This window comes from Moschus berezovskii, chromosome 14 (assembly GCF_049115385.1).
Source record: "Moschus berezovskii isolate FMDL1 chromosome 14, NW_MosBer_1.0, whole genome shotgun sequence".
In the NCBI taxonomy this organism is placed as follows: Eukaryota; Metazoa; Chordata; class Mammalia; order Artiodactyla; family Moschidae; genus Moschus; species Moschus berezovskii.
This window is the reverse complement of record NC_142473.1, coordinates 25,531,061-25,557,526: the sequence shown is the minus strand read 5'-3', so window position 1 is coordinate 25,557,526 and position 26,466 is coordinate 25,531,061. Positions and strand designations below refer to the sequence as shown.

The window sequence follows — 26,466 nt, the reverse complement described above, 5'->3', positions numbered from 1 at the left end:
CCCCGGCCCGCTCTGCGGGCCTCGTCCCGGCGCCCACGGCCTCCCGGGGCCGGGCCGTGGCGCAGCTGCGGCCGCTGGGCCGCGAGCGAGCGGGACAGGGTGGCGGCCGGTGGGCGCGGGCGGGTGAGGGCGCCCCACCGGCGAAGAGGTGCCGTGGCGCCCGGGTGGGAGGATGTGATGACGCGGTGCCCCCGGAGCGGGAACTCGGCCTTTAAAAGCCGAGGAAGCAGCCTCCGAGCAGGCGGTGGCTCCACTGGAGGCAAGCACACCCGGGTCTCACATTAAAGAAGCCAAACTGTCTGCTTCAAAGAGAAAAGGCAACATCCTGTCGCAGGCCATGCTCTGGCAGAAACGTAAGTGGTTTGGCCCGTGGCTGCCGCAGCCGTGTCAGCGAGGGAGGGCCCGGCTCCAGCAGGCAGCCTGAGCAGGGAGGTGTTGGGGGTGACAGGCAGTGGGTCCCCATCCCCAGCCAGGGCGGCAGAAGGGCAAGGTGGGCGAGATGGAGCCCAGTGGAGAAACTGACCTGTCAGAGGTGATGCTGATTTTCCAGGCTGGAGAGGAACGAACGAGTGTTCCAAGGTGGGACAGCTCATCCTCTCTCCCACACGAATCACGGTGGTGAACAAAGGGCAGCTGATGATTCACCGGACAAAATTTGGAGGGGAAGGCAGTGGAGCGCTTTACCTGAGTTGCTTTACTTTTATAAACAGCTACTCTTCAGCCTGTGGTTCAGTTCCGTGGGCCCGTTCCTCTCTGGGTTACTGAGCTTTCTGCCAAAGTCACGATGTATCGCTGACTGCATGGGGAGGATGTGGAGACTTGGCTTGTCAAGCCTGTCCTCAACTGCTCTCCTGTCTTGCCTCCCGTCATTCTTCCCCTCCTGTGGCAAAGCTCCTGGGTTCCTGAGCAAGGGGGCGTGGGTTTACCTGGAACCCTAGTGTTTATCCCTGGAGTTGGATGGAACATCTGTGAACTTTATTTTCCACATGTGGGACTGAACAGACACTCCTGTTATTAATAATTGAAGTCACACAGAATTTTTCGGCAGCATTCCTTTCTCAGAAAAACAAAGTCAACTCAACAGCCTCATGAGAGCTGAACCCTCCTGGGGCTCAGTTCTGTATTTCCTCAAGAAAGAGGTACCAAAGATTTGCTCTGTCTTTTTAAAGGTGCTTAGGTCTTTAAAATGCCTTTTAATGAATTCAGGTACACCCTACCTCAAGCGAACTTAATACAAAAGAACCTAGGTTTACAGAAAAAGATAAATTAGGAAGCTTTATTTTTTACACAAGATAGTCTGTTGGAGCCCTTGAAGTTCTGAAAACATATCTTCATTTAGACATAGCTTACAGTCACTTTATCAGCAGCTCATTGTTTCCTTTATTTCTTGTGTAAATTCTCCAAGAGTTGAGCCTGTTAATGTGTAATGTGAAGGAACGATTTCAAAGTTTCTGAGATTGTGAAGTCTCATCATTGTTTGATGTTGGCAAGATGCAATTTTTTTTTTCTTCAATGAAAAGAAGTGAATTCTAATTTGGGTTTAAGAATTATAGGAACCTTCCAAGATACCTAGGGATATTCTAGTATGGATAGTGGCTATTGTTCCCAGAAGAAAGATGGAGCAAGATGCTCCCCTTCAGGGGCAAAGGCAGACGGCCCCGTGGAAATGCATTAATGGTGGCAGGTGGGCAATGATGTCCCTCCTGGGAGCTGCTGAGTCTCCATATGCCCTGACCCTGACCCTTAGAGGTCAGTCTGTGGGTTTTATGTGAGCCCCTGCAGGGACTTCTGCCTTGGTTCCTACCTGCTCAGAGCAAGTCACTTTCTTCTTTTTAACCCTCAGGTTTCTCTATGTAAAATAGGGTAAAAATGATACCCACCGGTTCCACAGGGCTACCCTTAGTAAGCTGAGACGCCGTTGAGATGATGTTGTCTGCTGTGGTTCTGCTTCAGTGCCTGAGATATGGGTTACTTCCTTGTGTACATGAGCTGCCATATTTCCCGCTGTTGGTTACACACTGCATTTTTCCTTCTTTAACTTCTCCTAAGAGATTAACAATTTCTTTTTAAAGGGGATGCTAGAGGCGCGTTTCCTGCTCACTCCCTGGAGGTCAGTCAGGTACAGCAAAACTCCATCCCCAGGGAGACCACGTTGTAAGTTCGTCCTCAGAATACCTGTAGTGAATGATTCTACATGTTCAGATGTACATAATCAAAATTCTTATTAATTGCTCTTTGGCACTTTAAATGAAATTAGGAAAGGCCCTGGGCACTGGACCCACATCCTTACCCCAAGTGAGGCCCTTGTCTAGGGCACTGAGGGTACCTGGGTGACTAAACCCTGTGGGAAAACCAGTAAAAACAGGGCAGCATTGTCAGCCCACTTCGAATCACCTGATGGAAGGTCAGAATTTGAAATCAGACACCAGGAGTGCTGAAAAGGCACTTTCTTTTTTCAGAAAACACCCTTGAGGCATGATCTGAAATGACTGTATTGTGGGGTTCTGGAAAGGGTTAAGAAAACATTTACTGTGTGGATGTTGTCTCCTCCCTACTCGGTCCGTGACCCCTGTTTGTAGACGAAATGTGAAGGTAGTCTTTGGTTCAGATCAGCTCCTAACTGTGGGCACACAGAGGCAGAAATCTTCAAGCCACAGCCACGAATCTGCCATTTGCTTGATTGGTCAGTTGAACAAAGAAGTCATGCTCCCTGCAGATCCACTTGCTGCCCCCTCCCCTCAGGTTCTGCACTGGGTCCAGCAGATCCTGCATGACGTCTACCCAGCAAGAAGCCCTTCTTAAGGCCAACTGGTGACAGTGCTGTAGAAATAGCAGGCACGATGCGGTGAGACAGGCCTGGGTCTGAAAGTCGTTTCTGCAGCTTAATGATTTAACCTTTTCACATTCTTACACATCTGGAAAACAGGGTTCTAATGCCTGCCTTACAAGGTTTTTGTCAGAACAAAAGTAGAGAATAGGGAAAGTGTCATTAAATCTCCTGAGTATTAATGACAGTGGTATGAGAGCACCATCCCTCCTAGGACACCTCCCGTGGGCCCATCTTGAGTAATTTAGGGTTATGCAGAATCTTTTCCAGTCATTTCCCACACTTTGATTAGAATATTTTACTATCAAAAGATTTTTGATTGATAGGACCTACATACAGTTTTCCAAGGGTCTAAATCAGACAGCGGTCTGCAGCTGTGGCCTCAGTGCTAGATCAGTCCCACAACCTACTTTTGTAAATAAAAACTGTGCACGGGATGACCTGGAGGGAGGATATGGGGAAGAGGGAGGTGGGAGGGGGGGTTCAAGAAAGGGAACACATGTACATCCGGGGTGGATTCGTGTCAATGTATGGCAAAACCAACCAATATATTAATGTAAGCTAATTTGCCTCCAATAAAATAAAAAAAAAACAGAGACATTATTTTATCAATAAGGGTCCGTCTAGTCAAAGTTTAAAAAAAATAGAAATAAACTTCTGTTGTTCATAAAGAAAAAAAAAAACACAAAAAACTGGGGCATGGCCATATCTATTCATTTACATATTGTCTAGGGTTGCTTCTGTTCTTGATACAATGAAACAGTCGAGTAGGTGCCCCAGAGACCATATGGCCTGCAAAAAACATAACTATCTGGCCCTTTAAAATAAGGTTTTCTGACCTCTGGGTTTAAAATGATTTGGGTAGTACTTTAGGTGTTCATTTCTCTGAGTTGCTGGGGGCTTGCACAATAACAACAGCCATGGGAGATAAAGCTAACGGTCAGTTGATGATATGATTTACACAATGCTGAAAAGTTTGACCTGGTTGACTTCTTCTTAAAGGCGATGGAACTGTGTATAGTAGACTCAACACTACTTGTTAGAAAATGAATGAATTGAATGAATGTTTTTTAAATTGTTATTCATGTTACAGAAAGATCTACATTATAACAAAGAATGGCTTGACTGATTTTCTTTGAACTGACTGCTTGACTTGATATCCTATAGATTTGGCTTTGATGTTCCTTCATTGTAGTGCTCAAGGAGGCATCTTAAGAACAGGATATAAGTCTTATGAAATTATTATGGCATGAATATTTACTTTCAGATAACTTGAACAGAGATTCCCCAAATAGATAAATTCAGATCTCAAAATTCTCCGTAATATAGAATTCTAGACTTTACTCCAAGGTTCCTCTAAATAGTCAACTTTTTGACAGCAGTTAAAAGTACAGTTAAAGATAAGAAAAACTTGTTATATACATATAGTATTTGGAACTCTCCTGCATAAATTCAGATGAACTTATAACTAGGAGTAATTTAGGTCTGTGAACTGCTTCTAATATTTCTATTCTGTTACATTTAGTAATATGCCTAATAAACACCCTTGCTTCTTACCAAGTTTATCTATTGATTCAGTGGTTCTTGTTGATAAAGACAATTAGGATCCAAAAGATGGTCAAGAATTCACTGCATAGGAAGAGGTGAAATAAGTGACACACATCAGCTAAACATACAGATTAATCAGTGGAAGAGCTGATGTCTTCAAGGTGGACACTTTACTTCTTCCCCCTATATTAATTAGATAAGAAAGCCAACCTTGTCCCCCTCTACAGCTCCAAAGTTCTTGAGTCAGAGATTTTGAAACCTCTCTTCTGATTCAAAGCTGCATATCTGGTCTGTTGTGAGGCATAAAAAAGAATCAAGGTTGTCCACACTTATTAGCTAAATACCTGGACATTTAATTCACTTAGAAGTCCTGTGAATTTTTGTGTTTAAACATTCTCATTACAAAGTAAAGATATTACGTTGTTTTTCATCTTCTAGTTTATTTCTAAAGTAGCTTCAGTCAGTTCAGTTCAGTCGCTCAGTCGTATCCGACTCTTTGCGACCCCATGAGTCACAGCACGCCTTATTCCCCACTAAATGAAGCTGTCCACCAATTTCTCACTTTGAGCCAAACAACCAAAGTTGGCTAATTGATCATTAGCCAGCTATTGTTGCTAATTGTGATCATGAACATAATTTTCAGCTTTATGGAATGCTTAACAACATTGCGGTTTTCTCATTTTGTAGAAAAACTCCTTGATAAGAGTGGGCCTGCCTGGGATGGAGAGACCGCCTCTGAAACCCTCTGTCCTGGTTGTATGTTGCTGCTGTTGTTCAGTCATGCCTGACTCTTTGCAACCACTTGGGCTGCGGCATGCCGGGTCTCCTATCCCTCACTAGTTGTATGAGGCTATGGCAAAAATTATTCTTGCAGGAAGGAGACTTGGATTCCACTTTCTAGTCTCTGGGTAATTAGGTGTGGGGCTTTAGAGAATGCCCCCTAACCACTATGGGTTGTAAGTTGGTCAGCTATAAAATGGGACTTCTCTTTTCCTGGCTGAGGGCAAGGGGACTGAACTTGACTAAAATCCTTTTCCAAGTCAAGTTTCTTACTCTTCATGAGTACTTATTAGAAATAAATACTTATTTTCAAAAGAAAAAATACATATTTTCAAATGCATCCCAGGTGATTCTAATGTGCAGTCAAGCTGAGAACTACTGACTTGGAGGCTAAAATTGATGGCTTCTGATGTACTTTTGGTCATTGCATTACTATGAGCATAGCAAGTTCAATCCTTTTCATGGAGTAAACATCAGCTATGGGGTGCTGAGTGCTTACCTGGTGCCATGCTGTCTATCAGATATTCTGTTTGATCAGTTTGGATTGCATTTGACTGTTACTGAAGAGACCAGAAAATACATGGATTTGAATAGATAGGAAAGTGGTATACTTTCTCTTACATGGAAGTGGTGCATAGTAGTCTGCAGGGCTATATGGAAGCTGTAAGTGCCAAAAATCTCAGGCTACTTCTGTCTTTTCGGTCTGCTGGCCTTGGCATGTGGTCTTTATCCTCAAATTTGCTTTCTAGTTGCACTGTAGTTCCAGCCATCACATCTGTGCTTCAGACCATGAAGAAGAAGAATAGGGAAAGGCAAAAAAAAAATCATGCTTCTCTATCATGGCCTCTCCCCACCAACACACAACTTCTGCTGACACCTAATGGCCACTCCTTTCTTTGAGGGAGAATAGGGTCATTGTTTAGCTGGGCATGTTGTCAATTCTCCAAAACATAAGGGTCAATAGCAAGGAAGGAAAGGGCAGGTGTTGGGTGTGGCAACCACCAGTCTTTGCCACACTTGAATGTATTATCTCATTTAATCCTTGTAAAAACTTCACAAGGTGGGTTCTGTTTTAAGCTCTATTTCATAGATGAGAAAACGAAGCTTAAATATGAGTTAGTAACTTACCCTGAGTGCTATCTTGCTCACCTGTCCTGTCTCTTTACCAAAGGTTCTTGTCTCATTCATGGGGCTTAGGAGCCTGCTCCCTGTAGAAGCACAGGCCTTTCGCGTTAGGCAAGGACCGTGACACACATGGAACACACCAGCTGGTAAATGTCTGTTCATACTTTGAAAACTCATTTTTGGTGCATGTGTTTCAGCTTGAAGGAAATGAAGTCTTTGCTTTCTTGCTATACTCCTTTGCAGATATTTTAACTGCAATGGCAGATCCAAAGGTGAGGGAAGGACCAGAATCTCCCCAGAATAACACAGCCAATGTGTTTTCTGGACAGCTCTGTGTGGAAGCTTGTGCTAGGAGCCCAGGCTTTTTTCAGCACTTCTTTCATTCTGAACCATCTAGACTTTGAAAAACTCAGGTTGTCCCTTCATGTGTGTGTATGTGTTTGTGTGTATAAATAAGGCATGGAAAGCCAGGTTTAGGGGACTATTTTGATTTAGAGAGTGACAGCTCTGTTCTTTCTTTCCTCTTAATGGTTTTAAAGCTTAGCCCCTGGGGCAGGCAGATATGAGTGTGAATCCTGGATTTATGCCTCACTGGTTGTATGATGCTGGCGAGTGCCTCTTCCTTGCTCTGGTGCCATTTCCTTATACTCACGATGGGAATGCAGCTCTTCACAGGGTTGTGGTAAGTGTTTCCTATTGTGCCCGGCATTAACACTCAGCAGCTGTTAGTTAACTGTCATTATTTTCCTGTTCTCTCTCACGTTACCTCTGAGGACAAAGTTTATGCAGCTAAGCCTAGATTACACTCTGTATGACGTCTGAGTTCTGCCTTTTTTGTGTGAATTAGCAGGATGCATATTTCCCATCTTGTAACTCATGATGGGGTTAGTGGTCAAGGTCGATGGTGCAGCTGGCCATTCTGTGACCAAACTTGGAACTTGGGCTGCAGTTTCCTACCAGCCTCATAACGGGGAATGGTGGCAGGCTTGTACTGACTGGCAAACTCGTGTTTGTTTTTTAAATTCACAAGATTGGAATTGAGGTGTCATAATCTAGCTTGAAGTCTGCAAGAAATAGCACAAATGATACCGAAAACTGAAACAGCAATGTGCTGCCTCCTCTTCTTAGTAATGGTTTCATTAGTATCACTTTCTGGGAAGAGCAGGGAGCCAAAGAATTACAGACCAGAATCATCCTCAGACCAGGTGTTGGGACCAGAAAGGATCTGACCATGCTTAAGAAAAGCTGAACTCCTTTTTGATTTTCTAGCAAGAATCATACATTTAATTGGAAGAGGAGTACAAGGATTGATATGACTTCCAGGACTGAGAAATGCTGGGGAGATAGCGAAGTGAAGGAAAAGGGAGGCAAGAAAGCTGAAGACAGAAGCAAGTTTTAATGCTGGATGAAAGCAATACCAACTCTAGAAAGAAGCGGATAGAAGGAAAATCAACCGTCCATTGATCATCCCATGCAAGCCTGCATCCATCCAATAATGGGATTATTTCCAGCTAGAGGAATCAGCCAATGAAATAAGTTATCTTCAGCAGGAGGGAGAGGAGAATGGAATCAGGGAAGGTGTCGTGGAGCATGTAGGTGGCTTCAGATGTGCCTCCTCCAGAATAAACGGTGATTAGACTTCTTGCTTAGATTCTGGGGACAGAAGAGGCATCTCAGAACATAAAATACTAGCATTGGGAAGGAAACTCAAGGCTCTGTATGCTGCTGTCTAAAACATTTTTGTCACCAACTCCTTTATTCCAACCAAAATCACTGCAGAACTCATACAAAAATAAACCCGGAGCAGTTTGAGGACGATCTTGGAGCTCTGATTGCTCCTTCACCTCCAGACTCCCCCACTTTCTTCCCTTTCTCAGCAAAAAATTCACTTTATAGGCACCTTTAATCTATTCCAGAGTTTTAGATCACAGCCTGACAATTCTGCCCTGGACCAGTCCTCCACTCTTAGCAAGAACCCTGATAGCTGGTGACAGGTCCTTGGTTTAAATACTTCCAGGGTAAGGACCTCACTCCTAGAGAAAAGTGAGTCACTGTCGAACTTGCTGTATTGGTCTCCATGAAGCTTTGAAGCTATAAAAAGTCATGTTTTCAGTCTCTGTAGCTACCTTGTGAATAAGGAAGGGGGTACATTCCTCAAAGTTTGACCAAGTGATGTCTTTCCCAAGCGTGTTGTTCTAACTTCTTCAGTATCCTTCAGAAGGGATTTCCCCCACATCATAAATTTACCAGTTAGTAAACCAGAGACTTAAAACAAAAGCTCATTTTGACTGGCAGTTACATTCACATCATGCGTCAATTATTAGGGCTACCTTCACTCATGTAGGCTGTACCCAGAGCCACCATGAGCCTTATGTCTTGGACAGTTGGGTCTGACCCAAATATATAGCTGATGCTGAGTCTAAAGAGTCCTTCCTCCAAGGAAATTGTCCCCACCTGAAGGTCTCAGGAAAAAAATTTATTTTTAAATAGGAATCCCTTTGCTCTTAGAAATCCCAAACTAGATATTGCTCAAATCAAGGAACAAACAACTGTCCCCTCCTCCAGCTTCTAACTATAGGTTTTTCCTGTTGTAGATTATACTGGCAATTCTAGATTCAGGCTTTGGGTCTCAGCCTGAAGAGGGAAGATGTATCTGTCTCCTCTGCTCCGTCTCCTTACTCTGGTCCTGCCTTGCTATAGAATTTGGGTGAGAAGCCTGGGTTGGGTCATCCCTGGGTCTGGTCTAGTGCTCTCAGTGTAGGTCCCTTCTCCTGTTTTGATCCCTGTTGCTCTAGATAAAGCGAGGCAGTGCTCAGTATGTCAGCCAGAAGTTTGTCTTGTTCTAATAGGTGAGAAAGCTCCCCTCTCTGTTCACTAAAGAGCCCTCCCTCATATACTTCCATGTTTCCATCCCACATGTGAAATGTGCTCCTAGGCTTCTAGCCCTTTAAAGATGTATCTGTGACAATGGCCTCAGTCATGGCTGCATCCCTGTCCTTTCGGAGATACATACAGGTTACTCTGTCTGCCACTCAAAAATCTCCAAGGTGCTCCTTCCTGGAGTAGTCCTTAAAAACTAAAATATGCCACAAATTTAATCCTCTGGTGGCTTTGGAATTAAAAAAAATCTTCTGCTCGGCTCCTGATATCTTTACAAGAGGTCAGTGCCAGGATTTTCTTGTCTCTTCTCTATTTAAACATGCTCTGTTTGCATGTGAGATCTTTGATCAATTTCTCTGCAGCATAATTGCCTTCCCTGTCTCCTGAACAAGGCCATCCTGCTGCTGGGGACATCAGGCCCAAGAATCTGAGGGATGACTTCCAGGAATACAATGAAGGCAGGTTGAGAAGGCCCTGGGTGTATTGAGGATAGAGACATTCAGTATTAGGATGCAGCTGGATGAGGGCATGTCAGGGTCACTGTACCAAGGCTACTCTTCTGATGAGTGATGGGCCACAGATTTTTGGCTGAGAACAAAGGAGGAACAGCCATTTCTTGAAAACCTATTACATACTAGGTGTTTGTTTCATACAATCCTCATGATATTCCCATGAGATGGAGATCATCATTTTCATGCCGCAAATGGAGAAATGAGGCGCACACAGTTTATATTATTTGTCAAGGGTCACACAGTGATAAGCTGTGTAGTAGACATTCTAACCAGATCTGCTTGAGTTCCAAATAACACCACACCACGTTTCAGTGCCAAGGATTTTAGGCTTGTGTTAGATGCTTCTTCCTTTCCTAATTGATATGAGTCCACCGTAAGAAGGAGGTGGTCTCTGACTTCACTGAGAGTTGTTGCAGCCTGACTCAAAAGGCTTCCTGCAGATAGGAATATCAGAAGGTTAGATCTGAGACTGTTTGGAACTCCTGAAGCCAGCTGATTTCCATCTTGGAATCTGAGTTTCTAGGTCTGAGTTTTCCCCTAGGGGACTAATCTGCCAGGTCAGGATAAGTGAAACATCTTTGGGGTTCGTCCAGGGTCCCTAGGCTGAGGAAGGATCCTGAATGTCTGGGGCTACTATATTCTATCTGGGGTCAGGCATCCATGCATGGTATGGGCTGAGCCCAACCCCTGTCTCATTGCACTGGAGATAGAACAGTTGTGCTCAGACACTCTCCTCTTCATACAGCCCCTGGAGACAGGGGCCCCCAACTTGCTGCTCATTCAAGCCTTACTGAACCAAATTGAGGTGAAAATGAGCCAAACAAGCCCAGAACCCTTCAGCTGTGAGGCAGATGCAGCTCTGTCCCAGTTTGTAATTCTAGGTTTGCTTGTGCTATGATCTGATTAAGTCTACATACTCTACCGGCCTAGATGGCAAGCTCCATGATGGCAGGGACATGGTTTGCTCTGCCTTGTTTAAAGACCCCTCTGCCAGGGGTCTCCTTGGCACCCGAGACACGGTATGTGAGACGGGAGCCCTTTCTGCTCTGGTGACCCCAGTTTCTGTAAAAGGCGGGCAGATGCAGCTGGTTTCTCAGGTGAACCTATCTGCTGTCATTTCAGTCGAAAATACCAAAAATAAAACTTTGCGGGGAATTGTGTGGGTCTCAGCTCTCGCCACTCCTCATGTGAGCACACTGCCGGTAAGCTTCTCATGGACTTCGCTCTGCCTCCTCAGCTGGCAGATGTCGTCTCTTGCAGGAATTGGCAGTCGAGGGAGTGGTACAGGCCCAGACTCCCAGCCTGGAGCCAGGAAGGTTAGAACTGAGCAGGGGACCATTTGACACCGACCTCCAGTGTCACCCAGAGGAATAAATGAGATTTGCCCCGGTCTGGGAGGAGGCAGAATGTGAGGCAGAAGTGGACTGCACTTGGAATCAGAGGTCCTGGGTTTAGGTGATGACACTGCTGTTCACAAGTGCAGTCCCTGGGCAAGTCACTGAACATCTCTGAGCATCACTTTCCTCATCCATGGAAAGGAGGGTGAGAGGAAGACTTCCCTGTCTGTTTCAGAAGTTGTGATGAAAGCATTTGTGTCAAATTCTCTGTGAGCCACAGGACATCATGCAAAGGTGAGAGTGGTGATTTCTGAGTTTCTGGGAGTTAAGATCGTGAGTAGGAAACACACAGACCTTTGGGAGCCCTGCACTCAACATACCTGAATCTCCAAAAACAGAGACCTCACAGTGACACTGTCTCTGGGAGTCAAGAGCAGAATCCAAGAGCCTTCCATTCTCTGCTTGTTCTGCAGGAGGATTGGAGGAGGGTGGACGGCTGTGTGAGCGATGCTGAGCACTCTTGGGGAGGGACACCTCAGCAGTAGAGCCTCTGAGGAAAGAGTCACAAGGTTCTGACACTAGAGGTCACGTGGCTGACTCCACCCAAGGTCATGGGTGGCTCATCCACAACTTTTGGGACAATTCAGGGAATTCTGAGGCTGCATAGTGGAATGTTCAGACAGGAGCTTGGTGAATGAGAGGGGCCTCTGGGTAATAGGGGTCTCTACTTAAGCCTAACATAATTCAGGTGTGGGTGTGCTAAGTCGCTTCAGTCGTGTCTTACTCTTTGCAACGCTATGGACTGTAGCCCACCAGGCTTCTCTGTCTATGGGATTCTCCGGGCAGGAGTACTGAAGTGGGTTACCATGCTCTCCTCCAGGGGATCCTCTAGACCCAGGGATTGAATCTGTGTCTCTTAAGTCTCCTGCATTGGCAGACAGGTTCTTTACCACTAGCACCACCTGGGAATTTGGGAGGAGTCTAATCTTTGCCAACAAAGGTCCGTCTAGTCAAGGCTATGGTTTTTCCCGTGGTCACGTATGGATGTGAGAGTTGGACTGTGAAGAAAGCTGATCGCCGAAGAATTGATGCTTTTGAACTGTGGTGTTGGAGAAGACTCTTGAGAGTCCCTTGTACCGCAGGGAGATCCAACCAGTCCATTCTAAGGGAGATAGATCCTGGGTGTTCATTGGAAGGACTGATGCTAAAGCTGAAACTGCAATACTTTGGCCACCTCATGCGACGAGTTGACTCACTGGAAAAGACTCTGATGCTGGGAAGGGTTGGGGGCAGGAGGAGAAGGGGACAACCGAGAATGAGATGGCTGGATGGCATCACCGACTCTGTGGACATGAGTTTGAGTGAACTCCGGGAGTTGGTGATGGACAGGGAGGCCTGGCGTGCTGTGATTCATGGGGTCGCGGAGAGTCGGACACGACTGAGTGACTGAACTGAACTGAATCACCCTGGGTGTTCATTCAGTGCCGAATTTAGCTTCCTTTAAATAGGGATTACTTGGCCTCTAGACCCCTTGGATCTGGGACTCTATAGTCACCCCAAGTGTACCTTAGGAGCGTCCTTGGCTCCTTTTATCAGGGCGTTTCCTTTGGGTCCTTTAGGCCTGACCAGGTCGGGGGAAGTCCTAAGTGACCGTGGACCTCCTGATGCATTCTCAGTGACCTGCTTATGGTTGCTCAATGAGCTCTGTGGGGGCTGATGGGAATATAACTCTTAGAATGGGGACATAGGAGGTTTGGCGGGGGCAGGAATACCGACCGTTCCCTTCCCTTCTGCAACTGGACCAGAGAACATGGGCTCAGCTTCCATATTTGAGATATCCTGAAGGAGACACCCTAGTCTACACATGAAGACTCACTCCTGTTTGGCGACCAACAGCCTTCCAGCAACATCAAATCCTAATTCAATTGAGAGTTCACTGTCCCGCATCTTGTCTCCACCTTTAAAGCCACCTTTGCCGTCCATCTGTCTGTTTCTCCTTGGCCCTGTTGTGTAGATTGCTAAAGTATGTGAGTAACATGTTGCTATTTCCTGGCTTCAGGGTCTTTCTCAGTCCAGACATTAGTGAATAGAAAACCTATATTTACATGCACATGGGATCTCTTTGTTAGCCGATATTAAAAAAAAAAAAAGTAAACTATAATCTAGTGTAAACTGGGTGGGAAAACCATTCTATAGCGTGTCAAGTCCAAACTTTGGCCAAAGCCCAAGTTCTTTCTTCCAGTTAGGAAAAAAAAAATCAGCCATTGTCCGTGAATGCAAAGAACAAATTTAAAAATATGACTCAGACCTTCACCAACAACACTTGCAGTAGTGTTCAGTTAAGGATATGAATAATCCTTTAGCTGAATTGAGTTAAGCTTTCCTGGGAGTCCTCAACTATCTTAGGTCAAGAACGCAAATAAGCTTCTTTTCATTAAAGTGAAAAGTGTCAGCAACTTTTCTGACTTTGTTTTTAGTTAGAAGCTAGGTTAGCCCTAGGCTTTGAATGCCTTGAATGCCTATTGTTCAATTATTTGGCTTTGGTTTTGCTATAAATAAAGAAAAACATTATTGTATTTCTCCTTAGTGGCTCTTTTTCTGTTTTGAAATATTACTAAAGATTCATCAGCAAAAGAGAGTAATATGTACAGTGGCTATTTTGGAGTGATCGATACTAGGTTATGTGTCCTCCTGGGCCAGAAAAGTTTTGTCGTTCAAAATGGCCTCATGTGGCTGCATCCTCGAGTTTCAACCAGTCAGTTGTAAATGGGAAGCGCTGTCAATGAGAGATTGTCAAGATGGGTGGGATGGGTTCCCCTTCCTGGTTCCCTGATGATGGAAATGTAGGCTCACCCTGAATCCCTTACGGCAGCGGTCCCGACTGGGGTTCAGCTCACGGCCTGGCCCCCGTTGGCTCATGGGACATGTGTGACCGGACAATGGCTGGGAGAAGAGCATTCTTTCAAGAATATCTTGGGGGCTGTTCTAGGTACCTCCTGCCTGAAGAGGGCTCTCTTCAAGCTGCCCTGAGGAGATGCCTGGGTGTTGGCTTCACTGGGACCTGCCTCTTTAGTTGTAGCTTTCTTACTGTGGTGTGAACATGGTTTGCATGGGGTCATTAAATAAACAAGTGCTGGCGATTTTGCATGTTTCCTTGGTGATGTTTATTATACCTCATCAAGGAACCAAGGGCCATGTTTATTTAAATCAGTAGAATCCTATGTTCCCGAAGCTTGGGGCAAAGCAAGCCTAGGGCCCACATGCAGCCAGCGTGCTCTCTCAGGTGACCCTTGGGCTTGACTCTGTCATGGTCTGTGCTTTCCAGTGGAACAGCAGCTGCAGGACTCTTATTTTTGTGATGTGGAGCATGTCCGGGTATGTGGCAGGGGGAACTGAAATAGCCTCTGCTGACTTTTTATACCTTCAGATTTTTTCGTTGCTCATTTTGGAAAAGGGAAGCCCTCGGTGGGGCCACATTCATAGGTTTTTCTGTAAATGAATTTTGTTTTTCTCCCAAACAACATTGCTGACTGACTTGCAGTGGTGGAAAGATAATATGGCTGAACTTCTCAGACTAAAACTGGAGATTCCCCATGAGAGTCAAGAGGCTTGTGTTTAGGTGAAAAGAGTTTTCTCAGTGCTGGACATGTGGATACCCCCGAGAGACATAAAGGGTCTTCAAACCACAGGATAAATGGTGAGAAAACTTAGGTTTTGAGAGAGTGTTACCTGTACCTGCAATTCGGTTGGGGGCTGTGAAAATCTCTGGTCAACTCTGCTTTGGGAAATTGGACTTTCATCTCTGTTTGTGTGTTATTTTGATCTCCAGTTTTACGTTCCTTGGCTCTTCTTTTATTTAGTATTATTACCTGAAGAAATTATTTTGATAATCTTAAAATTTTCTTTAGTTATTTTATTGAGGGATCCAGAAGACTCAAGGCAAAGCAATCATGACTTCAGACAAACTTATTTTCCTCTTCCAAATTTCTGTTTGTGGGCTCATTTCTCATGCTAGTGGCAGTAGGAAGGCAGTATAAGTCCAGTGGAATTATAGATGGTTATTGCTGCTTCACAAAGTTTGGTGTGAAAGATGCCAACTGCAGGTTTTCCACCTTGGAAATATACTTGGGCCATTGGGGTCCTGTGGGAATTGTCTTGAGGCTTCAGATTCTGATATTTCATGGGCACTTTGCAAAGACACTGTCAGAAGCACCCTCACTCTTGCCTGCTCCCATGACAGCAGTGACAGAATTCCTTGGCAGTGCTTGGGGACTCCTGAGTTGGCAGCCAGGAGTCCTTGGGAGCTGTGGGAGTTTTGTGACTGCAGTAGGAAGAGGTGGGGACCTCAAAACTGCTCTCCAGATGGTGTTCCAGGGCACACCTGTTGACACTGTGGGTTCCGAGGAAGTCCAGACCTCAGAGTGTGATGACCTCTGCTCACAGCAGTTCCCCAAGCCCTCTTTGTTCATTGATTCAAAACCAACAGGAGGCAGGAATCTCTCACTTGCCGGGAAGTGGGAAGTGCCCAGGTGGCTGCTTTGCAGCCTGGAGGTCCCCGTGTCCACTTCCATGGAGGCAGTGGGATCCAGAGTCCCTCTGGCCCTTCCCTAGAAGTGTATCAGCAGATCAGCGGGTGCTGAATGGTACACCTGTCTGAGGTGTGTGCGTGGGAGATCATGCCTTTCTTGTGCCCCAGCTGAATGAAGAGTGTGACCACCATGCTCAGACCCCCAAATATTTGGGGGTTATTTGCATTTTCCCGAATGCACAAGGCCTCAGGCTGCACTGTCTGCCTAAGAATAGCTAGAAACTCAACCAGAGACCAGTGTAGGTTGAGTGATATGGGTGTGAACCAATCTGCTGGAGCTGTGAGTAACCCTGAGAATGGGAGACCAGAGTGCAGGAGGGCAGGTCCCCGCTCGCCCCGTGTCAGGCCACACCTGGGGCCTGCGGTCACCGCTGGCATCTTCATAAGGGGAAGTGGCAGAACTTGTGCTGGAGTGATGCAGACAGAAGGAAGGTTCAGTTCAGTTCAGTTCAGTTCAGTCGCTCAGTCGTGTCCGACTCTTTGCGACCCCATGAATCACAGCACGCCAGGCCTCCCTGTCCATCACCAACTCCCGGAGTTCACTCAAACTCATATCCATCGAGTCGGTGATGCCATCCAGCCATCTCATTCTCTGTCGTCCCCTTCTCCTCCTGCCCCCAATCCTTCCCAGCATCAGAGTCTTTTCCAGTGAGTCAACTTAGAGGGGTTCAAAACACTTCATTGAGAAGTAGCTGAAGGAAACAGCATGGGAATCACTCTTAATCAGTTGTAGAGGTCATCACTAACTTCAAACAGAAACAAACTAGCTCTGTTCAGAGGGAACAAACATGAACAAGTTCCTATTTTACTACATCCTGAAGCACTTCAGAGAGAGGTTGAAATTCATGAGCCCTGTCCTCAGTGAGTTGTTGATCACCGAGAAGAAGCACAAAGGCAATCAGAACATGGATTCACAGTGGCTGCTTTTTATGGCTGTCTTAACACAAAGCTCTTTGCAAATCTATGTTTAATTTTTATTTATACACTGATGTTTGATACTATGGGAGGAAATCACAATCAACATATGGTAATTCAAATATTAATAATAAAGTTTGGCTATTTTTTAAAAAATCACCAGCCAGTGCCTGCTGCGTTCTGCCTATTATTTCCCCCACTTCTATTGTGTTAATTTAGTCTGCAATAAATTATTCTAATATTCTCATTCTTTCTTGGAATCCAAAAAAAGAAATAGCTGAAGGAATGGAATGTTTGTTCCAACTCTATAGGGCACCTGGGATCTGTCTTCAGTTGTTGGGAGGGGACCCTGCTACAAATATCAATGATGGTATTGGCTCGCATTTTTTTAACGCTTTCTCAGTGTAAGCTCTATTCTAAGCATTTACATGTAATTCTCAAGTTACCTTACCAAATACAAACCATTATGATCCTCATTCTGTCCACGAGAAAGCTTTAAATGGATCTGTATTGTGAGTTTCATTAGAAGGTAATGCAAGGGAAAACGCTGCTTGTCACCATGAGGCAGGTCAGGTAGGAGGAAGAGCTTTCTGACACACGCTGGACATGGCTTTGGAAGCTTCCTGTGTATTATTTCAGTTAATCCTCACAAGAACCATGTGAGACAGGAACTATTAGCCCCATTCTACAGATGAGGAAATTGAGGCTTGCGATGTAAATCAACTGAGATCTTTCCACCAGAAACTAATAGCCCAGGTATCCTAGGCTCTTAAGTCTGTTGTCACTGCTGCTTAAACAAAGATGATGGTGCATGGGGGTCCCAGGGTGCAGGTCCCAGGCTGGCTTTCTCTGCTACACGTTCCTGCTTCAGCCTGAATTTCACAAGTTATAACTGCTTTATCATTCGTCTGTCCCTCTAGACCGCAAGATGCGTGTGGGCAGTGGCCACATCTATCTTGTTCAGTGCTGTATTCCCAGCATCCAGAAATATTTGAAAGAATAAGTGAATATCAGTAAGGACCCATTGTTATGACAGGGAATGTTAGAAAGAAGATAATTAATCTCATCTTGGGATGTTAAAGGGAGATCAGGGATGAATTAGCAGTGATTCTAATCCCAGCAGAGCTTCAGAATCGCCTGAGTGATATTTATAAATACAGATTTGTAAGCCCACATCAAATGCCCAGAATCAGACTGTTCGGGAGCAGGGTCTGGGTATCTGTGTTTTGTATCACTCCCCAGTCGCTTCAGCTTACTTGGCCAGGTTAGGAAGCCCATGTGAATGCATCTGAGTCTGGGGTCCTCTGACTTTCATGCATTCCTGCAGCTCTTGGACACCCCTTCCCTCTTCCCCCTGCTTCTCCGCCTGGGCTTCCAGGCCCAGCCATGTTTGTGTCTGGAGCAGGGATGGAGGTCTGGTGCTGGTCAGGCTTGGGGTGTTTGTTATCAGCTGGGTATTTACTGAGCAAAGTTCGGTTAGGGCAGCGCTGCGGATCCGGGTTTAATAGATATCTGGGCTTCCGGGCTTTTGATTCAGAGCCCAGGTCCCTGGGCTCTTATCAGTGATACCATGTGAGCTGAAGGCCCAGTGCTACTTGCCTTTCTGGGCTGACCCAGGTCTGCCCTCCAGGGGTCCAAGGTGCCAGGCTTCCATCTGGAAGGGCAGACTGTCACTGCCCAGCCATAGATGCTTTGGACTTGCTCTCCTGTTCGGGGAAAGCCCCGTGTCCCAGCCCGCGGTGCTTCAGTTTCCTGGCCTTGATGACAAAAGGCCGAGGGAACCTTCTCTGAGAGATGAAGCTGGACACTCTCTGGCCCCAGGCATATGGGTCACCATTGGTTATTTGTCCTAGGGGCCACAGAAAACCCGGGAAGCACTCACTGCAGACCATTCTGAATGTCCAGGAAAAGTGAAGGGAAAATGAGTTGGCAGCACATTTTGAGAAACCATCCAACCAATTAATCAATCAATAAATTATTAAGTTTATTATGGACATGCTACTTGGGAAGATATGGAGAAATAAGGTATACTCTTTCACCTTGGGAAGTTTATAGTCTAGCTAGGGGCATAAGAAATTTATAGCAAAAAAGGGATTACTAAGTATTACATAGAAGACTAAAGATTTGTTTGAATGCTTGTATTTCAATTCTGTGAAAGTGAAAGTGTTCAGTCGCTCAGTCATGTCCAACTCTTAGTAACTCCATGGGCTATAGCCTACCCAGGCTCCTCTGACCCTAGAATTCTCCAGGCAAGAATACTGAAGTGGATTGCCATTCCCTTCTCCAGGGCTTCTTCCTGACCCTGGGATCGAAACTGGGTCTCCTACATAGCAGGCAGATTCTTAACCATTTGAACCACCAGGGAAGCCCCTAATTCTGTCTCTGATTTTATACTAAGCATGTACCATGTGTGTGTGTGTGCTCAGTCACTTAGTCATGTCTGACTCTTTGCAGCCCCATGGACTGCCAGGCTCCTCTGTCCATGGAGTTTTCCAGGCAAGAATACTGAAGGGGGTTGCCATTTCCTTCTCCAGGGCAGCTTCCTGACCCGGGGATTGAACCTGTGTCTCTTGTGTCTCCTGCACTGGCAGGTGGTTTCTTTACTACTGCGACACCTGGGAAGCCTGTATTATGCTTCCCATTTACTGTGTCAGGGACTCCTTATGATACTCCTTTGATAAGAAATTGCCGGTTAAGAGGCACAGAGAGATGTGCCTGTGACTCACCCAGGATCACACAGCTAGAAAGTGTCAGAGGCAAGTTTTGAGGCCTGTGGCATCTGACTCAGAGTCCCTGCTCTTATGCCATCCTCTACTGCCCCCTATGATGAACTCTAACCTGTCTGGAAGAGTTGAAGAGGTAGTAGGATGAAGCAAAGTCTGTGGGCCCTGGTGGCCAGCTCAGAGGGTTGTAGTGGTAGTCTTGGGTCAGGAAGAAACTCAAGAGGTTGAGAAAAGTGAGAGGGACTCCTGACCCTGGGAGACTGCTGGTAGAGATGAGGAGGGGAGACCTTCCCAGAAGGTGGAGAGGAGGAGTCTAGACAGAACTTCTGGCCTGACACGTTCCACGTGGTGTTTAGTGTGCAAAAAGTTTGGGGAATTGGGTTGAGATCATGCTGCAGTGCTCGAGCCTGAATTGTCTGGGTGGAGGGGAGCCTAGAAGGTTTGGGGCAGGAGGAGTGCTAACCCTGGGAGGAATGTCCTAGGAAGTCACTTGTGGTCCGCACCTTCAAGCACAGCTTAGGTGAGCAGGCAGACCCTGGAGGAGAGCGGGCACCTTGGGCTGGGGGCTGTCTGCACAGGGAGACTAGTACCAGTGATGCTCTCTTTGTAGCCACAGCTCCAGAGCAAGCCCCGGCCCCACCCCGGCCGTACCAGGGTGTGCGCGTGAAGGAGCCGGTGAAGGAGCTGCTGCGGAGGAAACGGGGCCATGCCAGCAGTGGGACATCGGTGACACCGACTGCGGTGAGGGGGCTGCTGTGGTCGGAGTGTGTGTGTGTGTGTCCGTGTGTGTGTAGGGAGTGGGGAGTGGTCCAAGGGGGTCGGGCGGGGTGTATGTCTTGCTCCATTGGATCCTCAGCAAGGGCATGAGGAACACACATCGCAGAGGTATGGCTGCCGGAGATCGGGCCCAGGGCAGAAGAAGTTGAGTCACTTGAAGTGGGGTGAGGAATCCCCCTTGAGCAGCAGGTGCCTCACACGTCCTGATAGGATTTGAGGGTCCCCCTGGGACAGGGTGAGACCGAGTCCCTAAGTGCACAGCCTTCTTGCTCAAGGAAAACACCCACCCCCTGGAAAGTATAGGTGGTGCTGGTTGGGTCTTGGGGCAGGTGCTTGTTCTAACGAGGGGGGTTCTTGCCCTCCACCCCCTCCTCTCCTGCCCTGGGAACCCCTGGGCATGCTTCCTGCAGACGGCTCGCTGGAGGTGGCTGAACCCTGCACCCCATCTTCCTTCCCCCCCAGGTGGTGCTGCCCCACCAGCCCCTGGCGACCTACACAGCAGTGGGTAAGAGCTCCCCGCGGCCCCGGCCTCCTCCCAGCCCCTCGTCTGGGTGTCACGTGAAGCTCTGTAACTTCCTCCTTCCCACAGGTCCTTCCTGCCTTGACATGGAGGTCTCTGCCTCCACAGTGACGGAGGAGGGGGCCCTGTGTGCGGGCTGGCTCTCCCAGCCCGCCCCGGCCGCCCTCCAGCCCCTGGCCCCGTGGACGCCCTACACCGAGTACGTGTCCCACGAGGCTGTCAGCTGCCCCTACTCGGCTGACATGTATGTGCAGCCTGTGTGCCCCAGCTACACAGTCGTGGGGCCCTCCTCGGTGCTGACCTATGCCTCCCAGCCGCTCATCACCAACGTCACGGTACGTCACACGAAGGCATGTATGTGGAGGGCACCCTTCCAGCACCTGGGCTGATTTCCTGCCCCTGACCTTCCTTGCTCTTGATGCCCAGGAGAATCAGGTCATCTAAGCACCCCCTGTCCTCCAGAGCGGGGTGTAAGGCGGTCTGACACTAGAGGCAGAGCTCAAAAAACTACCCTGTAGGTGGTTCTCACTCCACCAAAAGTATGGTTTTCTCATAAGTTGTGTCACGTGTTGCTCAGCCTAGAAATTTTCTTACAAACCCCATCATTGGGTAAATGGTCCAGGGAGGCCTTCTTTCATTCCCAGTGACTTCAAATGTCTCCCATACAAAGGCTGACGGCCTCCTTTGTCTTGCCTTCTGCTCCCTGAGCTGGCACGCCCACCGGCCTGCCAGTCTGCCCTATCTCCCCTGCTGCCTCGGATATGGTGAATCTCAGGGATGGGTTTCAGTTTTTACTGAATGGGGAACCAGCTGATGTTTGCATGGAATCTCCTGCCAGAGCCAGCCTCTCCTTTCTACTCAGATGATTTCAGTTCAGTTCAGTTCAGTCGCTCAGTCGTGTCTGACTCTTTGTGATCCTATGAATCACAGCATGCCAGGCCTCCCTGTCCATCACCAACTCCCGGAGTTCATTCAAACTCATGTCCATCAAGTCGGTGATGCCATACAGCCATCTCATCCTCTGTCATCCCCTTCTCCTCCTGCCCCCAATCCCTCCCAGTGTCAGAGTCTTTTCCAGTGAGTCAGCTCTTCGCATGAGGTGGCCAAAGTATTGGAGTTTCAGCTTTAGTATCAGTCCTTCCAATGAACACCCAGGACTAATCTCCTTTAGAATGCACTGGTTGGATCTCTTTTCAGTCCAAGGGGCTCTCAAGAGTCTTCTCCAACACCACAGTTCAAAAGCATCAGATGATTTAGGGTGTGATTATTCACCCACCCAATAATGGAATTTTTCAGAAAATTTCTGGGCTGAGCAACATGTGACACAACTTTTCAGAAAACTGTGGTTTTGATGGAGAGAGACTCACCTGCAGGGTAATTTTTTGAGTTCCACCTCTGGTGTCAGATGGTCTGATACTCTGCCCCTTCATTCACTATCTATGTGACCCCAAGCGCAGTGACTTAATGCTCTGAATCTCAACATTCTCATCTGTAAAATGGGAATACTAATGAAAGGGTTGATGTCATGATTGATGGCCTGATGCACCTAGACTGCTTAGAACACTTCTTGGGCTCAGCCTGGTTTCCAGAATACAGAAAGCACTCAATAGATACGAGTTATTATGATTGCCTCAAAGTTGACCAATAGCATTAACCAAGTGCTATCTTCAAGTGCTGGATAGGAAAGAAAGGGTTTGCTCCCCTAGGAATGGAGGAAGGAAGAGAAATAGTTTTATGTGAATGGTGCCTCTTTGACCAAAGGAATGGGAAGCCCTCAGGTATTCAGAGGGGAAAAGACCAGTGGTTACAGCCATATCCAGCACCAGTTCAAGGAAGGCTGTGGGAGGCAGAGCAAGGCTCTCATGAGTCACTGCAGATCCCACCCATGATGATGGAGCTTGCTTTGGCCCCCAAGCCCGTCTGTTTACCTCAAGGTCCAGTGTCATTCTGAAGCTCCTCCCCTTCAAGCACCATCCAAGCCTGGGTTGCAGGACCCCTTCCCCTCCATGCCCACCTGCTGCTCAGCAAACCAGTGATGGGACCTGAATGATGGTGGATGGGAAGCAGTTCATTCAACACCCCTCCAAGGCAGCTCATTTCTATATCGGAGGCCTGGGGTGGGGGTTGGGAGTGGTGGACACAATGGTTCCCAACCATTTCAGGACCAGGAATTCCTTTCACTATTTATCGTTTTCATCAATCCCACCTCTTGCTTTGAAAAGTTCTGTGTATCAAACAAACCGTATTTATTAAGAAATAATTTATTTGTCTTGCCATTTTGTAAATTAACTCATCAAAGCTGGTTAGAGCTAACAATTTCCACTCCTGATCCGCAGGAGATAAGACCTGTATGATGGGTTGATGTAATTCTATCCCTGAGCCAAGAAACCTGCAGTGGTCGTTGACCTGCCCAGGTTTATGTAGGATTTCCATTTGGATTTTTAAAATACTAGAAGTGATAAGGCTTTGTTGGGAGGCTGAAAGTCCTCTGAGACCCTTTCCGGCTCTATTATTCTATCGAAAAATACCCTAAAGCCTTGCTACTCAAACTGTGGTCCTTGGACCAGCTGCATCGGCATCACCTGGGATCCTATTAGACATGCAGAATCCAGGTCTGATCAGACCTCCTGTGCCAGAATATGCATTGCAGCAAGGTCCCAGAAGATTGAAATAAACTCTTTCCCAGTGGTAAAGGATCTGCCTGCCAATGCAGGAAACACAAGAGACATGGGTTTGATCCCTATGTAGGGAAGATACCCTGGAGGAGGAAATGGGAACCTGCTTCATGATTCTTGCCTGGATAATTCCATGGACAGAGGAGCCTGGTTGGCCACAAAGAGTCGGACATGACTGAACACACAGTACTAATGACTCTAATAGTTTGTTCTCAAGACACAGTGGCCACTGGAGGAAATGTGACAGGGGACAGAGGGTGATGGGGGAGGTTTTGGCCTCTCACACACACATCATTCCGTGCAAAGACAGTTCTCCCTACCTCCTTCCTTGAGCTGGGATTTGTAGGATGGCCACCATGCAGGTGAAAGATACTGTTTACAGAGCACCTGGGAGAATGGCCCTGACCTTTGGAGGTCCCTGGAAAGACCACAGGGGGCCCAGCTAAGCAGCAGCAGAGGCTGAGGTAATGGCAGGCTAGTGGAGCTGAGCTCAAGGGGTCCTCAGAATCCCAAACCTGCTGTGTGGAGCCAGGAGAGTCTTTGTGTCTAGGCACAGCAGTGGCCACTTGGCAATACAGCTGCTATGCTGTGTGATGGGCTTGTTGTTCAATATGCTATTTTATCATTGATTTTAAGATGTATGTCACCCCTGCACACATATATTTTGAGATCTCTGAAATCTGGGTGCATTTTATATTCAAAGAAATCTGGAAAAGCGTATGTTCTTCGCTCAGCCCGGTGATGTCAGTCCTTTGGGTCATCTGTTTTACAGATGAGAAAACAGAGGCTTCAGGTAGGGAAGTATGAGAGGGCATATACCTAGTGAGTGACAGGGAAAGGGATGTGGAAGTTTGTCTGGTTTCTCTCTTGCGGGAGACTTTTCGCAGGGGAAGGCAGAGCCCTCTGGAGTGAGGTGGCAGGACAGGGCTGAGGTGAGGCAAACAGAGATCCCAGCAAGGACCGGGGTGGGCAGTGGGTACCCGGGGCTGCTAACCACTCCGCGTCTCCCCCATCACAGACGAGGAGTGCCGCCGCGCCCACCGTGGGGCCCCCGCTGGAGGGCCCCGAGCACCAGGCCCCGCTCACCTACTTCCCGTGGCCTCAGCCGCTGTCCACGCTGCCCACCTCCACCCTGCAGTACCAGCCTCCAGCCCCAGCCCTGCCTGGGCCCCAGTTTGTCCAGCTCCCAATCTCCATCCCCGAGCCAGTCCTCCCGGACGCCGAGGACCCCAGGAGAGCCATCGGTTCCCTGACCATCGACAAGCTGCTTTTGGAGGAGGAAGAGAGCGACACCTACGCGCTCAGCCACACGCTCTCCGTGGAAGGCTTTTAGGGCTACGCCCTCCAGAGCCTCCTGTTCAGCACCCTGTTCCCTGAAACTGGGATGTAAAGATGAGCCTGGGATCAAACCCTCAGATTCATTTCTGCTTGAAGTTGCCACACTTTCTACCCCAAACTAGAACTGTAAACCAGACTTTCTCCCACCCTCTCTCCCTCCTCCCGTTCCTCCCCGTCTTTCTCACTCGCCCTTTCTTATTTCTTTTTCCATTTTGGTTCCCTTTTGGGAAGGAATTAGGGATTTTAAAGATAAGATTTGATGCCGGGTGTTGCCTAATTTCTGTGGTCCGCGGTTTTCACTTCTGTCACGTTCCCTTCCTGGAGAAGGCCCCTTTCTCCAGTGCCCCTGCTTCTTGGTAGCAGCAGCCCCACTGAGCCGTCTGCAGGCAGTGACGTCCCGTGCTTTGTCATTTTGAGATGGATGGGAAGACCAGCCCTGCCAGCATCTCCAAGGGCAGAACCAACGCTGGAGGCCTTGAGTGTCAGTTCCCACAATTGTGCCTTTGTTTGCTGTTCTCAGCTTTGGCCAGCTCTACCGTCTAGGCAGCAGGGTCTCAAGGCCTGGGGCTCAGCGAGGTGATGGGTGGGGGGTGGGGGGGGTGGGAAGAACATCAGAGCGGGTAGGGGCTGGACCTGTGGGGGGGCACAGAGGAGGGCTGGGGACTTGGAGTGCATACTGGGGGGAGGGCGTGGGGGCAGGGAAGAGCAGAGAGACTGAGGAATGGTTTGCTTTGATTACTTGGTTATTAAGAAGGGGAATGCACTTAAGAAAACTATAGCTTTAATAGATGGTTTTGCTGTTCTCCTTGAGGATACTTGCAAGGAGAGCTGAGCTTTCATAAACAGAGTGATTGTATATGTCTTTCCATGTCCAGACCTGGCGGGGCTGAGTGCAGGCCAAGGTCCACCGAGACCATGGTGGCTGGGTCCTGGCCGAGTGCGGCCAATATGCCTCTTGAACTTCCACAGACCACCCTTATGTGGAGCCACGACCTCCCCGCCAAGCACCATCCTTCCTGGGGCTGCTAGAGCCTCAGTCAGAAAGACTGCCAGGTTTCATTTCCATTTTTGTTTTTATTTTTTTGCTGGAGAAACAGCAGATTTGCAGGGGCCTGAGCACAGTTGCCACCCGTGTGCTCATCTCCCGACAGTGGCTGTATTCATGGGAAACCAGTGTTCTTGCCTGGAGAATCCCAGGGATGGGGAGCCTGGTGGGCTGCTGTCTATGGGGTCGCACAGAGTCGGACATGACTAAAGCGACTTAGCAGCAGCAGCAGCAGCATTAGTTGGAGGACTCCATATAGAAGTAGTGGACTCTTCTGGGGAATGACATAGATTTGCCATTTTAAACAACATTTTGGAGAAAAATTGCCTTTTTTTGGGGATTTTTTTTTTCTGCTTTGGGTTTATTTTTGACTTAACTTTCTGGTATCTGCCTAAAGTCCCCAAAACAGATATCTTGAATTGTTTTATTCAGACTTAATTTTTTTAGATTTAAAAGGTTAAAATAGCATTTCAGATAACAAATTTCCATCTTTGTCGGCAGTGGTGTGAGTAGGCAAGAGAGAAGGGAGTCTCAGGCTTGTTTGATCAAAAGCCCTGGTTTCCTATAAAAAACACTATGCAAGATTTTCCCACTTACTATTTGAAGCTTTGAGAAGGTGCAGAAGCAGTCTCTCTTAGGGAGTTTAAGTTGGCAAAACTAGCAAAGAAATAAAATAGAATACTTGACATATTTGCTAAGATTTAAGACATGTTTTTTTTTCTTCTTTTCTTGAGGTCAGGTATCTTGGTTGTAACCATCCGTCTAAGTTTCTTCGTGGGGTTTTCTGTTAAGTTGGAAACATTTTCAATAAAGATTTGCTCAGACTTTTCTGTGATGAAGTGTTTTATTTCTTATTAGATTAATCCCCTTAGCTTG

At 47.3% G+C, this 26,466-nt stretch overlaps 1 protein-coding gene across 2 annotated transcripts; it reads left to right on the top strand.

The window, feature by feature from the left end:
* On the top strand, positions 1–25,129 carry POU2AF1 (POU class 2 homeobox associating factor 1). Of its 2 annotated transcripts, XM_088842921.1 has the most exons (6): positions 10,902–10,988; position 11,214; positions 19,846–19,976; positions 20,475–20,517; positions 20,602–20,867; positions 24,226–25,129. In XM_088842921.1, the coding sequence occupies exons 1-6, from the start codon at positions 10,917–10,919 to the stop codon at positions 24,538–24,540; spliced, it is 828 nt and encodes a 275-aa protein (XP_088699047.1). In that variant the 5' UTR covers positions 10,902–10,916; the 3' UTR covers positions 24,541–25,129. The 2 variants fall into 2 exon arrangements, with proteins under 2 accessions (XP_055278452.1, XP_088699047.1); XM_055422477.2 differs by lacking the exons at positions 10,902–10,988; position 11,214 and adding an exon at positions 1–353.
* The last annotated feature ends 1,337 nt before the right edge of the window (positions 25,130–26,466 follow it).

Bases quoted from the DNA above. Each gene is read 5' to 3' on its own strand.
- POU2AF1 (XM_088842921.1), top strand. From the start codon at position 10,917: ATGTCGTCTCTTGCAGGAATTGGCAGTCGAGGGAGTGGTACAGGCCCA. The intron at 19,977-20,474 runs GTGAGGGGGCTG...CTTCCCCCCCAG, and splicing joins CATCGGTGACACCGACTGCG to GTGGTGCTGCCCCACCAGCC. The intron at 20,868-24,225 runs GTACGTCACACG...CCCCCATCACAG, and splicing joins CGCTCATCACCAACGTCACG to ACGAGGAGTGCCGCCGCGCC.